This window comes from Microplitis mediator, chromosome 5, assembly GCF_029852145.1.
Source record: "Microplitis mediator isolate UGA2020A chromosome 5, iyMicMedi2.1, whole genome shotgun sequence".
NCBI lineage: Eukaryota > Metazoa > Arthropoda > Insecta > Hymenoptera > Braconidae > Microplitis > Microplitis mediator.
Window position 1 is genome coordinate 11437056 of NC_079973.1, and position 16148 is coordinate 11453203.

General features: G+C 30.5%; 2 protein-coding genes across 5 annotated transcripts; both read right to left on the minus strand.

Annotated features, from left to right (window-relative positions):
• Positions 1–1528: 1528 nt before the first annotated feature.
• LOC130668135 (neprilysin-2-like) lies at positions 1529–4193 on the minus strand. Its single transcript, XM_057470248.1, has 6 exons — positions 4062–4193; positions 3726–3986; positions 3445–3650; positions 2373–3351; positions 2041–2291; positions 1529–1965 (listed from the first exon to the last, which is right to left on the minus strand). Exons 1-6 carry the CDS (start codon positions 4159–4161, stop codon positions 1633–1635), a joined length of 2130 nt encoding a protein of 709 aa, XP_057326231.1. The 5' UTR covers positions 4162–4193; the 3' UTR covers positions 1529–1632.
• A 4845-nt stretch (positions 4194–9038) lies between these two features.
• On the minus strand, positions 9039–15642 carry LOC130668433 (neprilysin-2-like). 4 transcript variants are annotated; one of them, XM_057470732.1, is made up of 10 exons: positions 15559–15642; positions 14357–14548; positions 13309–13588; positions 11604–11743; positions 11268–11528; positions 10993–11192; positions 9922–10900; positions 9590–9840; positions 9426–9514; positions 9039–9341 (listed from the first exon to the last, which is right to left on the minus strand). In XM_057470732.1, exons 3-10 carry the CDS (start codon positions 13323–13325, stop codon positions 9182–9184), a joined length of 2097 nt encoding a protein of 698 aa, XP_057326715.1. In that variant the 5' UTR covers positions 13326–13588; positions 14357–14548; positions 15559–15642; the 3' UTR covers positions 9039–9181. The 4 variants fall into 4 exon arrangements, with proteins under 4 accessions (XP_057326715.1, XP_057326711.1, XP_057326713.1 ...); XM_057470728.1 differs by having other exon boundaries at positions 9039–9514; XM_057470730.1 differs by lacking the exon at positions 14357–14548 and having other exon boundaries at positions 9039–9514; positions 15559–15607.
• Between the last annotated feature and the right edge of the window lie 506 nt (positions 15643–16148).

Sequence of the window (16148 nt, forward strand, 5' to 3'; positions counted from 1 at the left end):
AATCAATCATAGCAAATAGTATTTTTTGTACTTCGAATATTCCTATTTATTTGTTTAAATGCAAAATATTTGGTTTTTACATCTTCAGCATGATGTTTTAAGTTTATAAAGGTATAGAACTAATACAAATATAGTAGATAGTTTAATGATTTGATTATTTAATGAAATAGTTAGCAATTGTTTGCAGAGTTACGAAAAATTTCGGATAATTTAAGAAAATACAGTAGATTTATAATAGGATACATAGAAGACATGAAAGGACAACTTCTATATCACGAAAATTCTGGGTTGTTTGAAAGCAGTCCAATAATATGTTGAACATTAGGAGCATGTGATACGACGAGCACCAATTATTTGCATATGATAGCCAAAACATTAGATTCGAATTATAATACAAGTGAGAAAAAGGTTATTCGGACCCATGCGTTTTGACCCAGAATAAGCAGGCCGAATAAGCAACTTGCACGAAAAATCGTCGGCAATATTTTTTTTCAGATGCGCGGAACCGTTTAGTTGCAAGTAAGCAATCAAATCATGAAAAAGTCGGGTTATACACTATTTGTTCCGTGAAAATTAATATGATTAATCATACTTTTTTCCCAGTTGTTCTATGAAAATAATTTGGGAATTTCGTTCAATTAGGCAACCTTCTATTTTCGAGAATTTATTTGTCTGCCAAATCACTGCATCCATTGTCTTCTATCCCGAATTGATTAAAAGCATTGTAAGAAGAATGCATAGAATATCCTGTTTTGTGCCCCATTCCGGTCTGAAGATTGAAATCAAAGCAATCTGGACGATTAACACTGCAGAACAAATTTCTCAGTCGTGGGATACCTATGACTTGAATTTTTCGATGATGTGTTAAAACTATTTTACTTAAAATAGCACCCAAATTAAGCCAAATCACTGAATAATTTATACCAATGGTTTTCAAATAGTAGAAATTTTCAGTACTGATTTCAAATCTATTTGATAGGTTAAAGATAAATATCAAATGCATTGAATGTGTGTTGGGAGTTATTAGAAAAATTGTTTTTGTTCTTTTCAATAAAACGTGGATAAGTGTACAGAAATAGGTGGGATAGAATAAGGGATAAGCGTGTGGCCTAATAACGTGCCACACGGTAGGATATTCCGAACACAGGATTTTTTCCGTATCTTTAGACACTTCGCTTTTAATAACATCTAACTTACTCCCTGGGCCAATTCCAAAATCCAATCAGCTCTAAAGTTTTATGTGCCGCGTTGGATGCCACCTCAATCATCAAAACTGAATCATTTGTTCAAGAGATGTCGATAACGAAAACACTTCAAACAAATGTTATTTTCAAATAAATTCAAAAAAGTTTAATTAATTATTTCCAAAAAATTTTCAGCGTTAATGATCAAAACACTGCTTCAAGTGCCACCTCAAACGTCAGAATTGTCTGTCAGTTTGAAAGACATAAGTGATGAAATAATAAAAACATACGTTTAATTGTCTTCATTTTTTCAGCGAAATGTATATTTATTTGATACAGCCGATTATTCAGCTCAAAGAGCTCATAAGTTAACCAATAATAGCGGAATCGAAAAATCCGGGAAATTTTTGGTTTGACCCCGATTGCAAGAAAGAATGAAATATTTCTATCAAAATACTCTACATTTTTTAATAGGATTCATGTTAGAGCCCAAGGGACAATTGAAATCTTTTGAAAATTCTGGGCTGTTTGAAAACGCTCCATTAACACGTTTATCGAGTGGAGGATGCTCCTCGGTCAAATCTATTTGCTGCAAAAATGGCTTAGGTTCGCACCATCGAGTTGCATATGACAGCCAAAACAACTGATTCGAATTATAAGGCAAATTAGAAAAAGTTGCTTCGGGTCCATACTTTTTGACCCAATCTAGGTAGACCGAATAAGCAACTTGTATACCAATGTTGTCAGCAATATTTTCTTTCAAATAGATTGAACCGTCTAGCTGCAAGTAATCAAACAAGTATTTTAAAAATCACATTCTACACTCTTCATTCCTTGAAAACATTTTTAATCATACATTTTCTCCAGTTGTTTCGATAGAATAATTCGAGAATTGTTCTATTAAGCACTTTTCTGTTTGCTGAAATTGTTCATCTGCCAATACACTCCATCCGTTGTCTTTAATTCCGAACTCATCAATACCATCGTAAGAAACGTGTATGGTATGCCCTAATTCATGCCCAATGGTGACTCCAAGCGTGGCCAAATTAATGTGATCTGGACGATTAATACTGAAGAACAAAGTTCTCAATCTTTCGAGACCTATAACTAAAATTTTTCTACGATAAGTTTAAAATATTCAACTTAAAAAAACACTCTTAATAAGTCCAATAGTTGGATAATGTATACCAATAGTATTCAATACATGCAAGTTGATACCACCGATTTCAAACGGGTTAGATAGTTTGAAAATAGTCATCCAATTAATCAAATTTATTGGCTTCTCCAAAACTTCTCTAAATTTTTTTCGATTGAATGAATTCACGTTCAAGTTATTCGTTAAAAAACTGTCAAAAGTTATTTCAAGGCCTTGATAATATCCGTCCAATATTTTATCATCAAAGACTTCGTCGAGATATCCGATGATAAACCTTAAAGAATTTATTTCCGCAGTTAGTTTATCTTTAGTTTTAATATCCGATTTATACGTATTACTCAAAATATCTAAAAATTTTTTTTTTATGTCGGAAGTTAATTGATCTGCATGAGTTTTGGCCCGTTTGTCGATTGAGAAGTGATGTACATAGTAAGAGTACATAAGTTCTGGTAACTTAATTTTAAGATTATCGAAGCAGTCGATGTCGTCAAAGACTGCAGATGGGTTCCTTATTTTTGAATAAGCTACGTAAAGTTTAGAAAGAGTAACGGATTCAACCATTGGAATCATAGATCGAATTGTCTTCCATACAGCGTAATTGGCTTGGACTCTTTTTGGAGTTTCTTTCATTAATTTTTCCAGTTCTGTTATATAATAATGAATTTCTATGGAAATCATCGTTTCATTTGGGTAGTAAAATTTTTTTTGCGATTCAGTTGTCACAGTGATCAGTTTATCCCATTCAATACCTGGCCACTTTTCTTTTATTTCTTTCAGCGACATTTTGCTGGCGTTATCTACATGATTTAATGCTATATCGTTGTTATTGCTCATATTGATAAGTTTGAGTTCAAATTGAAATGATTCCATGAGTTCTATTTTTGCTTGTGTTTCATTCGCACCAAGAAGTTTAGCAACATCGACCATATACTTATAATAAGCATTGATTGTGATATTATTCTGGAGATTCTTTATATTTTCATACGAAAATTCAAATTCTTGTGGATACAACTGATTGATTAAAGCCGAAGACAACAAAAAAATTAGATCATCACAAAATTTGAAAATTTTAATAAAATGAGAAACGGTTGAATTAATACTTACAAAATATTTCTTACTTCCGTGTTGTAGTTCAATATATAAATGAAGGAATAAGTTTTTAGCGGCGCCAAGATTTCCTGCTTTGTTATTAAAACTCATCCAATTAAAATTAGTGTCGTTCCATTTAGAGCCTTTGATAACGGGCCACTCGCCTAATTTCGATATTACTTCTGTTAAATCATCCAGTTTGTCTGCTTTGATACCAAGATCTAAATAATTAGAACATTATGAGCTACCGAAATTATGCATATATTTGCGTGTTCGAAAGAAAAATAAATTATTACACTTATCGTTGTTATTAGAGTTCACTTTTCCACAAGAAATCATGTAGTCTCTCAGGAAATGAAATTGCCTCGGAGAATCCATTGGTTCGCTTTTTTGTACTGAATCGTAAATTTTATCATACATGGCGCTCGATGGGACATCAAAGTATTGGCGAACAAATTGTGCATCATCGGGAAAGTTATCAAAATTACCGCAAGCGAATTCATAAAAATTATCGCAGGGATCGACGCTCATATTTATATTAGACATTAAATTGAATTCTAAAATAATATTACAATAAATTATTCAATTTTTGCTGTAACAAATTATACAGAATAGTGTCTCTAAGTTTCTACCGAATTCCAAATTATCCATTACACATCCTCGAGTCGTACAATTTAACTTATTTCCAGATGACTGGTCCATTGTATTATTCAAAGTTCCGGCTGATATCATTGAAATACATATTGCGAGCGAGGCAGCCCATAATTTTTTCCTGTATGTTAATATTATCAGAAAAAAAAACGGTGAATTTATCGATTGTAAATTAATGTAGTAGGATTTCGATGATGATCATCATTAAAGATACTTTTTATATATTTCTATGCATAGAAAAAAATGCTGATTATATTACGAACTCACCTTACTTTATTTTAACGACTATTCTTATTTTATAGTAAAAAGTAAAAATATAGACTGCTGTTGGATTAGAGTACAGATATTAAATATATATTATCATAACTTACATGTTCAAATTTTTCATGACAGTCAAGAAAAAGTCGTTCAGCTACAAATCACGATTATTACTGACAATATCGATAATAAGTGATCGATGCAACAATACTTAATTTTGGTTCTTTTAAGTTATAGTTACGTGCTCTTATCATAGCAGTCTTGATTGATAAAAAAGCAATACCAGAATTATTTATCGTATACGAATCTATATTTATCGTATACTAATGTATGATGATAAAAGAAATGATGACTAATAGTTTGAATTGAACGTCCCGGGTCACAAAATTTGATCTGTTTGAAAACAATTAAAAATTTTAAGTTATTTTAATTCAATTTTATTTTTTTTTATATTTAATTTATATGTAAAATTCAATCTAGTTTTGCCCTTACTATTCCTTATTTAGACTATTTTCAGACTTATTTTCAATAATTTTTGGTCTGTTTTTGATCGAATCTCGGTCAAAATCAGAGTCGTTCTTTCCATTTTTTTCAGTCTGATTTTGATTTATATAAGATAAAAAACAAATCAAAATTTTTTTTTCTATTTATTATAATAAATAATGAAAACAAAGAATTAATAAATGTTTAATTTTATTTTACATATCAATGTCAACTAATATTCATTTTATTAAATAAATTGGCTCAATAGACATATAGGTATTATTTAAAAGGAGTTTATCATTATCTTCTTCCTTTCCTTTTCATAGTGCTGTCCTAGTAACTGATATTTTCTGTGAGCATCGATTTTGAGAAATATCAACTATTGTCCCTCTTGATTCTTCTACCTTCAACTCATTCAGATCTTTAGCTAAACTGTTAGATATTTTTATGAATAACGAAATTCACTATAATAAGTTTATACCTAGTATCAAAGAAAATTTTATTTTACAGAATAATTGGTGAAAATCTTTGCATTATAATAGTAGTTCATCTATCGAGTGCGATCGTGTTTAAGACGCGAGTGTGACGATTGGTGCCCGAGCCGATGGCGGGGGTACCAACACACGAGCGTCTTAGACTTGATTGTACTAGATAAATACATTAGTTTTTGTGACAGATATTTGAAATTTACTACATTCAGTGCCTATAAATGGCAGGTTATAAATCCGCGTTTATTAATTTGGTAAGATTGTTTTGAGTATTTGTCGAAAATTAGAGAGAAGTCGGTACCCAGTGAACACATGACCTTATTTTGACGTCATACGTAGGTCATAGCAATGTCACGACATCTGATGTAAATTTGATGTCAATCTGACGTTCTACATGACTTTAATATGATGTAAAGCTTGTGACATCATCTTGATGTAAGCATGACTCTTGTACTATGTCACAGTTATGTCTTATGTATTACGTACGTTTGACATAGAATCTACATCACATTGTTATGTAGTAATAAAGTCATTATCCGTATATCATAATGACGTAATTTTAAAATCATACATTTATGTCAGTAGCAAAGTCACGGTTATACGTAATGTGGATGTCACTCTTAAATCATATCTTTACATCAGTGACAAGTCAGTATTTTACGCAATGCTGATGTAATGTCCGAGTCATAGTTTTTTATCATCTATTTATTGAAATAAAACAATCATAGAATGAATTTTCAAACATGTATAAATGTGTAAAAATAACAACTAAACGTCGAACATTTTTGGGGTCAAAGTAATCGATAAACTCGATAATAGATCATTCAGACGTTTTAGATTAAAACAATAGCGTGAGCATAAAAAAATTAACTTTATTTTTTTAAATGATGTATCGAAAATATCATTTAGGATGACAAAGAAAATGTAACGACAGTTTGAACTCTTTTGCTATTATGATTTTAAAGTTTAGTATCACAATTTTTCAATCGATTGAATTTCATACGATTTTGTGAAATTATTTAATGTTTCGCAAAATTTTATTTAAGATTTTTTAAATTTCACATTACAACAAAAAATTACAAAATTTGATGAAACTTAATGAAATTTTATACAATTATCATCGAGGTCGACAAATATTGCTTCTATAAAATTTCATATAAGTTCATAGAGTTTTTTGAATTTTGTAAAAATCCATCACGAAAACTTATTAACTATGTCTTTTCCGGCATTTCACTCTAAATACATCAATTAAGTACGAGATTTGAACTCTCGTGATGTGGACCAGTGAGCAACGTTCAGGACTACCAGCCAAGAGGAGCCGTGTTCGAACCCAGCAGACGCCCAGGATTTTTTCATCATTTAACGTTATCTAATCTTGTTTCAGAATTCACAATGCGTTCGTGCGGTAATAGTCAAATCAAAAATTCGGTATTTCATTTTATTTTTTTATTTTTCAAAATATTTTTTCCGAATTGATAATTTTGACATCACCCATATGTCATATTGACGTCATAGAAGGTCACACAGACATCACATTTACATCATGCATACGTCATTAGTTTTACATCATAATCTTACGTAAAAAAGTGGGAAATAATGAGTCACACCTGACTCATTCGTGACTTATACCTTACGTAAATGATGACATAGCGTAACGTCACTCTGACGTCAAATTTACGTCAAAGTGTTTACTGGGTAAGTGGACGAATTGAAATGATGATAAATTTTGTCACAAGATGGTTCGTTAAGTAACTTCGATATTTTTTGGTTGTTTGCTATCGCACATGTAACCAAAAAATATTTTTTGATCCGACGATGACGTCACTATTAGAACGATTAGGTATCTTTTTCACCAGCTGTGTCTTATCTAATATTTTCAGCTGCCGGCTATAGGCGCTAAATGTCGTAGATTTCAAGTGTCTGTCACGAAAAATAAGATATCCTAAGCAACTCAAAGATTCTGCGAAAATGAGAAATTTGCTGTACTGAAAGCTTTATATATAAACAATAAACTTGAAATCACAAAATAATTGAAAAAAAAAAAATTCATACTTTCATTTATGGAGAAAATTAATCACTCATCTATCAATCGCTACATAATTCACTGAAAATAATAAGAATGAATAAAGTTCAATAAAACTTACTGCCCATGGAAAGTGATAAAAGGACATCAAGATGTACATGTTTATTCAAATTTTCTTGATATTTGTAACGAGTTGTTGCTATTTCGAAATGCAATGTCACAGAGGAATGTGTTGATGGGTTTTAACACCAGAATATGTTTCGACTCTGTCCAGTTAATTAAAGAAAACTTTCTTGAGATTTTAACAGCAATTTTATACTTCAATTAAATATTATAAATATTCTATCAAGACAAATAGAAAATACAGCTGTCAAATTATTATTATCTGCCGACATTTTTAAACAAAAGACACTGATTAAATAGAAAACAGAACATATTCAATTCTGGAACTTGGAATATGTTTTGTAAGTTTTTTCAGTATATAAACAAAATTATTCCAAGTCCACGATTTAATCTAGTTTTCTTCTTGTAAAATTTCAGAATCAAAATTTTTTTAAGTTCCAGAATTAATCTGGTTTTGTCCTTCAGTATCGCAATTGTTTTTTAAAACAGTAGATCAAAAACAGCTTGAAATTTTTATAAAAGATCAAAAACGGATCAATTAGTTCAAATTTAGTCCAGTTAGACTAAAATCAAATCAAACTTTTCGACCCGGGGTGGATATATTACAAAATTGAAGCGAAACGAACTGTAACTCGTCAGGTTCAACCTTCTAGAAACTCTATTGGTTCCGTAACACAATATCCAACGACAGAATAACCGCGACAAAATAACCGACGACAAAATAACCGAATGACAAAATAACCGCCCTTTTATAATGGATTTTGTGTGTTTTGTCGTCGGTTATTTTGTCGTTAGATATTTTGTCGCGGATATTTATTCGTGACACCGTTCTCATGAAAATAATTTGGGAATATTGTTCAAATAAGCAATCTTCTATTTTCTAGAATTTATTTGTCTGCCAAATCACTGCATCCATTATCTTTTATCCCGAATTAATTAACAGTATTGTAAGAAGAATGCATAGAATACCCTGTTTTGTGCCCCACACCGGTCCGAAGCGTACAAAAATTGAAGCAATCTGGACGATTAATATTAAAGAACGAATTTCTCAATCGTTCGATACCTATAACTTGAATTTTCCGATGATTTATTAAAACTATTTTACTTAAAGTAGCACTCAGAACAAGTCGAATTACTGAATAATTTAACCAATGGTTTTAAAAAAGTAGAACTTTTCAGTACTGATTACAAATCGATTTGATAGGTTAAAAATATATATCTAATTCATTGAATGTGTGTTCGGAGCTATTTGAAAAAATTGTTTTTTCTCATATTAATAACATCTAACTTACTCCATTGGCAAATTCCAAAATCCAATCAGCTCTAAAGTTTTATGAGCCGCGTTGGATGTCACCTCAACCATTAAAACTGAATCATTTGTTCGAAAGATATCGATAACGGAAACACTTTAAACAAACGTTATTTTCAAATAAAGTCAAAAACATTGTATTAATTCTTCCAAAAAATTATCAGCGTTAATGATCAAAACACTGCATCGAATGCCACCTCAAACGTCAGAATTGTCTGCCAGTTTAGAAGACATCAGTGATGAAACAATAAAGAAAAATGTTTAATTGTCTCAATTTTTCCAGCAAAATATATGTTTATTTTATACAGCCGTTTATTCAGCTCAAAGAGCTCATAAGTTAACTGATAATAGCATTTTTGAAAAGGCCGGGAAATTATTGGGTTTACCCCGATTACAAGAAATAATTGAATATTTTTATCAAAATACGCTACATTTTTTAACTGGATTCATGTTAGAGCCTAAGGAACAATTGAAATCTTTTGAAAATTCTGGGCTGTTTGAGAGCGTTCCAATAACACGTTTATCGAGTGGAGCATGCTTATTGGTCCAATCAATTGAAGACAATAATGACTTTGATCTGCAAAATTGAGTTGCATATGATAGCCAAAAGAACTGATTCGAATTATAAGGCAAGTTAGAAAAAGTGGCTTCGGGTCCATACTTTTTGACCCAATCTTGGTAGACCGAATAAGCAACTTGTATACCGATGTTGTCGGCAATATTTTCTTCCAAAAAGAATGAACCGTCTAGCTGTAAGTAATCAAACAAGCATTTAAGAAATCACACTCTGCACTATTCATTCCTTGAAATCATAATTAATCATACTTTTTCTCCAGTTGTTTCGGTAGAATAATTCGAGAATCGTTCAATTAAGCACTCTTCTGTTTCTTTAAATTTTTCATCTGCCAAAATACTCCATCCGTTGTCTTTTATTCCGAACTCATCGACAACATCGTAAGAAACATGAATGGTATGCCCCATTTCATGCCCTAGAGTGAATCCAAACGTGGCCAAATTAATGTGATCTGGACGATTAATACTGAAGGACAAATTTCTTAATCTTTCGATACCTATAACTAAAATTTTTCTACAATGAGTTTGAAATATTCAACCTAAAAAAACACTCTTAATAAGTCCAATAGTTGGATAATGTATACCAATAGTATTCAATACAGGCACGTTTACACCACTGATTTCAAACGGTTTTAATAGTTTGAACATATTCATCCAATTAATGAAAATTAGTGGCTTCTCCCACACTTCTGTACGTTTTTTGCCATTGAATAAAGTCAAGTTCAAGTAATTCTTTAGATAACTGTCAGGAGTTATTTCAAGGCCTTGATAAAATTCGCCCAATATTTTATCATCAAAGACTTCGTCAAGATAACCAACGACAAACTTCAAAGACTTGATTGCCGCAGTTAGTTTATCTTTAGTTTTAATATCCGATTTATACGTATTACTCAAAATATCTAAAAATTTTTTTTTTATGTCGGAAGTTAATTGATCTGCATGAGTTTTGGCACGTTTGTCGATTGAGAAGTGATGTACATAGTAGAAGTACATAAGTTCTGGTAACTTAATTTTAAGGTTATCAAAGCAGTCGATGTCGTCAAAGACTGCAAATGGGTTCCTTATTTTAGAATAAGCTACGTAAAGTTTAAATAGAGTGACGGATTCAACCATTGGAACCATAGATTGAATTGTCTTCCATACAGCGTAATTGGCTTGGACTCTTTTTGGAGTTTCTTTCATTAATTTTTCCAGTTCTGTTATATAATGATGAATTTCTATGGAAATCATCGTTTCATTTAGGTAGTTAAATTTTTTTTGCGATTCAGTTGTCACAGTGATCAGTTTATCCCATTCGATACCTGGCCACTTTTCTTTTATCTCTTTGAGCGACATTTTGCTGGCGTTATCTACATTATTTAATGCTATATCATTGTTATTGCTTATATTGATAAGTTTGAGTTCAAATTGAAATGATTCCATGAGTTCTATTTTTGCTTGTGTTTCATTCGCACCAAGAAGTTTAGCAACATCGACCATATACTTATAGTAAGCATTGATTGTGATATTATTCTGGAGATTCTTTATATTTTCATACGAAAATTCAAATTCTTGTGGATGCAACTGTTTGATAAAAGCAGAAGATAAAAAAAACTTAGATTATCACGAAATTCAAATATTTTAATTAAATGAAAAACTGTTGAATTAATACTTACTTGCTTACTCCCGTCACGTAGTTTAGTACGTAAATAAAGGAATAAGTTTTTAGCGGCGCCGAGATTTCCTGCTTTGTTATTAAAACTCATCCAATCGAAATTAGAGCTGTTCCATTTAGAGCCTTTGATAACGGGCCACTCACCTAGTTTAGATATTATTTCTGTTAAATCATCTAGTTTGTCTGCTTTGATACCAGGATCTAAATAATTGGAACATTATGAGCTACCGAAATTATGCATATATCTGCGTATTTGAATGAAAAATAAATAATTACACTTATCGTTGTTATTAGAGTTCACTTTTTCACAAGAAATCATGTAGTCTCTCAGGAAATGAAATTGCTTCGGTGAATCTATTGGTTCGCTTTTATTTATTGAATCGTAAATTTTATCATACATGGCGCTCGATGGGACATTAAAGTATTGGCGAACTAAATGTGCATCAGCGGGAACGTTATCAAAATTACCACAAGCGAATTCATAAAAATTATCGCAGGGATCGACGCTCATATTCATATTAGAGATTAAATTCAATTCTAAAATAATGTTACAATAAATTATTCAATTTTTGTTCTAACAAACTATACAGAATAGTGTCTATAAGTTTTTACCGAATTCCAAATTATCCATTACACATCCTCGAGTCGTACAATTTAACTTATTTCCAGATGACTGGTCCATTGTATTATTCAAAGTTCCGGCTGATGTCATTGAAATACATATTGCGAGCGAGGCAGCCCATAATTTTTTCCTGTATGTTAATATTATCAGAAAAAAAAACGGTAAATTTATCGATTGTAAATTAATGTAGTAGGATTTCGATGATGATCATCATTAAAGATACTTTTTATATATTTCTATGCATAGAAAAAAATGCTGATTATATTACGAACTCACCTTACTTTATTTTAACGACTATTCTTATTTTATAGTAAAAAGTAAAAATATAGACTGCTGTTGGATTAGAGTACAGATTAGGGTGCTCCGTTTGAAACGAAGATTTTTTTTTTTTCGTTCCCCATCGAAAATCTTGTTCTACATGTAAAAATAAAAATTCAGTAAAATTTTGAGCTCTTAATAACAATTTTAAGAACTGGAACAACGTCGTTGAAGTTTTCCCATGCTAAAAGCATGTAAATTTTGATTCTTTTCTTTTTATCGAATAAAACTCAGCCCCATATTCACGTATCTTATCGGTTCAAAGTTTTCTTGGAAGAGAATTGTATGCTCTCTGAAAAAGCCTGTATGTGCTTAGCAGTACCTTCAACTACAGCCCTCATGGAAGCCTTGAAAGTCTAATTTCCTACGAAATTAGTGGTTTTTTGTTGTTAACTTGTAAACGGTTGACTTTTGGGAAAAAAAGTACATGACATTTTTTGTAGGAAATTCAGTCTTCTACAAAAAAGTTCTCATAAGTCAAATCTCTAAAATCAATATTTAAAAAGATATATGAACTTTAACTAAGTAAAATTCGAAATTTTAGCTAAATGTCAATGTTCAATACTATACAATATATTCAGTTATTAACTTATGGTAAGTATCAATTAATATATATTTATATAAAATATAAAATGCCCGTAATTATTCATCGAAATTGTTCTTAAGTACTAACCTCATTTGTAATTCTTTTGAAATATTGAATGATTAAAACACAGGTTTGAAGAATCTCGTTCGAATTTTCGATGTCCTCGGGACCTAACAGATGGATTATGTTAAAAGAAACATGGTTTATGTAATGGTTTTGAATTATAAAACCGTTAATCTTGACATTTAGCTAAAATTTCGAATTTTACTTAGTTAAAGTTCACATATCTTTTCAAATATTGATTTCAGAGATTTGACTTTGAAGAACTTTTTTGTAGAAGACTAAATTTCCTACAAAAAATGTCATGTACTTTTTTTCCCAAAAGTCAACCGTTTACAAGTTAACAACAAAAAACCACTAATTTCGTAGGAAATTAGACTTTCAAGGCTTCCACGAGGGCTGTAGTTGAAGGTACTGCTAAGCACATACAGGCTTTTTCAAAGAGCATACAATTCTCTTCCAAGAAAACTTTGAACCGATAAGATACGTGAATATGGGGCTGAGTTTTATTCGATAAAATGAAAAGAATCAAAATTTACATGCTTTTAGCATGGGAAAACTTCAACGACGTTGTTCCAGTTCTTAAAATTGTTATTAAGAGCTCAAAATTTCACTGAATTTTTATTTTTACATGTAGAACAAGATTTTCGATGGGGAACGAAAAAAAAAAAATCTTCGTTTCAAACGGAGCACCCTAGTACAGATATTAAATATATATTATCATAACTTACATGTTCAAATTTTTCATGACAGTCAAGAAAAAGTCGTTCAGCTACAAATCACGATTATTACTGACGATATCGATAATAAGTGATCGATGCACCAATACTTAATTTTGGTTCTTTTAAGTTATAGTTACGTGCTCTTATCGTAGCAGTCTTGATTGATAAAAAAGCGATACCAGAATTATTTATCGTATATGAATCTATATTTATCGTATACTAATGTATGATGATAAAAGAAATGATGACTAATAGTTTTAATTGAACGTCCCGGGTCACAAAATTTGATCTGTTTGAAAACAATTAAAAATTTTAAGTTATTTTAATTCAATTTTATTTTTTTTTATATTTAATTTATATGTAAAATTCAATCTAGTTTTGCTCTTACTATTCCTTATTCAGACTATTTTTAGACTTATTTTCAATAATTTTTGGTCTGTTTTTGATCTAATCTCGGTCAAAATCAGAGTCGTTCTTTCCATTTTTTTCAGTCTGATTTTGATTTATATAAGATAAAAAACATTTAAAAATTTTTTTTTCTATTTATTATAATAAATAATGAAAACAAAGAATTAATAAATGTTTAATTTTATTTTACATATTAATGTCAACTAATATTCATTTTATTAAATAAATTGGCTCAATAGACAAAAAATGTCAAAAAAATCGAAGAAAACAAAAAAATTGAAACTTGTTTTTTATGTTTTAAGTATTTTTTTGACATTTTTTGGAAATTTTTTATTTTTTTTGTCATTTCCTTGCATTTGCTGAGTCACCAACGCAAAAATTTGAGAAAGGTTGAAAAAAAAAATATTTTTCATTTTGATTATGATTACACAATTAAAGGAACAAAACTTGCTCCTTTAATTGTTTGGCTAAACTTTGATCGATGATTCCCAAAAAACGGTCCGATTGATCAATTTTAAAATTTACAGGGGTCTTGGGGGTACATTAAGCTAAAAAAGTCCCTGGCAACATTATTTTTTTTCTTGATATCTGCAGAGTAGCGGTTGATTTACTGAAAAACCAAAAAAAGTCAGTTTTTTTTTGTACTTACTTCTAATGGATGCTAAAAATGGAAAAAAGTTTTTTTTTCAAAAAATGATGATAGGGTCTCGAAGGGAATTTATTTAAGTTTTTATCACCGCCCTTCAACTTTCTGTGCGATCATTGGTACCTGAAATATCGATGATCAAAGCCAAAAGGATTATTTTCTGTTTAAACGCTGATATCTCTGCGACAAATCGTCCTACGAAGTTTAAAAAAAAACCAAATTAAAGCTGAATAAATTTGCTAAACGAACTGTGCATTCGTTTAGTTGAAAGAATTTTTTCGCGGTCCGTAGGCTCTTCGGAAAAAAAAAAAAATTTAGAAATTTTTTGTCTCGCGGTATTTCTTATGTTTGCGCACTAACCGGAGCTTTTAAAAAATTTTGAAAAAAATGCACCAAAACTAGAGATTTCAAGCTATAAAATGCTTTTTTTAAAATCTCGATACGATCATTTTTCACCAAGTTACAGCCTTCCAAAAATCACTAAAAAATTTATTAAATTTTTCTGCTCCTTTTATTTTGCACGCCTCGGAAGCGAAGCGGAGAGGTTGTGCTTTATAACCGACCTGTCAAGGTCACACGATTTCCACTCATTAAAGTGCATATATTTTTTTTCTATTACTCTTACACATTATGAAAAACACATCAATATAAAGCTGAAACACTAATAAATAATCCTGATACTTTTTTTAATTTGTCTAATATGTATTAATATAAAAAAAAGTTTATTAAAAAAAATTTATCGTGGACGTCCATTAGTCTGTGGTTCAAAAAAACGGCGTGGTACGGATATCTCGAGAACGACTTGACGAAACTACTTAATTTTTTTTTCAAAATTTTCAGAAATAAGCAAAGAAGGTTCCTTTCGAAAATCACTACTGTAGGCCTTCTCGTTTTTTTTTAAAATAAATCATTACGGTTAAAACCGGCAATCTTACATGTAAACAAACACCCACTGCCGCCATTTTTCATTAGGAATGTTTTCCTTATTTATTTTTTTTTTTACTTTTATTACCGTATATTTACCATGGAAATTTCTATGGGAAAAGAGCGAGATATTCAATTTTATTCGAAATTTAACTTTAAAAAAAAAACATAACATGAGCTTTCGAGGCGTGCACTTTTGGATTTTCCAAATTTTTTTTGCATTAGTGTAGACTGCTGTTGGATTAGAGTACAGACATTATAGATATTTTTTCATAACTTACATGTGAAAATTTTTCATGACAGTCAAGAAAAAGTCGTTCAGCTACAAACCACGATTGTTACTGACGATATCACTGACAAGTAATCGATGCACTAATACTAAATTTTTGTTCTTTTATGTTATAATTACGTGCTCTTATCATAACAGTCGTGATCGATAAAAAAACAATAACGGAATTATTTATTGTATTCTAATCTCCAATCCTCGTATACCAATGTATGATGAAATCAATGATGACTAATAGTTTTATTTAAATGTGGAATATTACAAAATCAAAGCAAAATGAAGTGTAACTTGTCAATCTAAACCTTCTATAAATACTATTAATATAAACTGGCGATTACTAATTTTAAAAATAAGAACAAAATATGATCAATAACGTCTAACTGGAAGTAACGAGTCGAAAAAAACTTCGTTTTTCTATTCTAAACTTACAAGAAATAGTAGCTTCAATTAATGAATTATTGTATTTTTTTTTCTTTAAATAACACATAACTTACTCCATGGTTTAATCCCAAAATCCAGTCAGCTTTGAAGTTCTATGAACTGCGTTGGATCCTACCTCAGCGATCAAAACTAAATTATTTGTTC

Excerpts from the sequence above, each read along its gene's own strand:
- LOC130668135 (XM_057470248.1), bottom strand. The coding sequence starts at position 4,161 with ATGATATCAGCCGGAACTTTGAATAATACAATGGACCAGTCATCTGGA. Across the intron at positions 3,987-4,061 it reads AATGGATAATTTGGAATTCG|AATTCAATTTAATGTCTAAT; the intron begins GTAGAAACTTAG and ends ATATTATTTTAG. Across the intron at positions 3,352-3,444 it reads ACGGAAGTAAGAAATATTTT|TTGTATCCACAAGAATTTGA; the intron begins GTAAGTATTAAT and ends TTAATCAATCAG.
- LOC130668433 (XM_057470728.1), bottom strand. Across the intron at positions 11,529-11,603 it reads AATGGATAATTTGGAATTCG|AATTGAATTTAATCTCTAAT; the intron begins GTAAAAACTTAT and ends ACATTATTTTAG. Across the intron at positions 11,193-11,267 it reads CTCTAATAACAACGATAAGT|ATCCTGGTATCAAAGCAGAC; the intron begins GTAATTATTTAT and ends CCAATTATTTAG.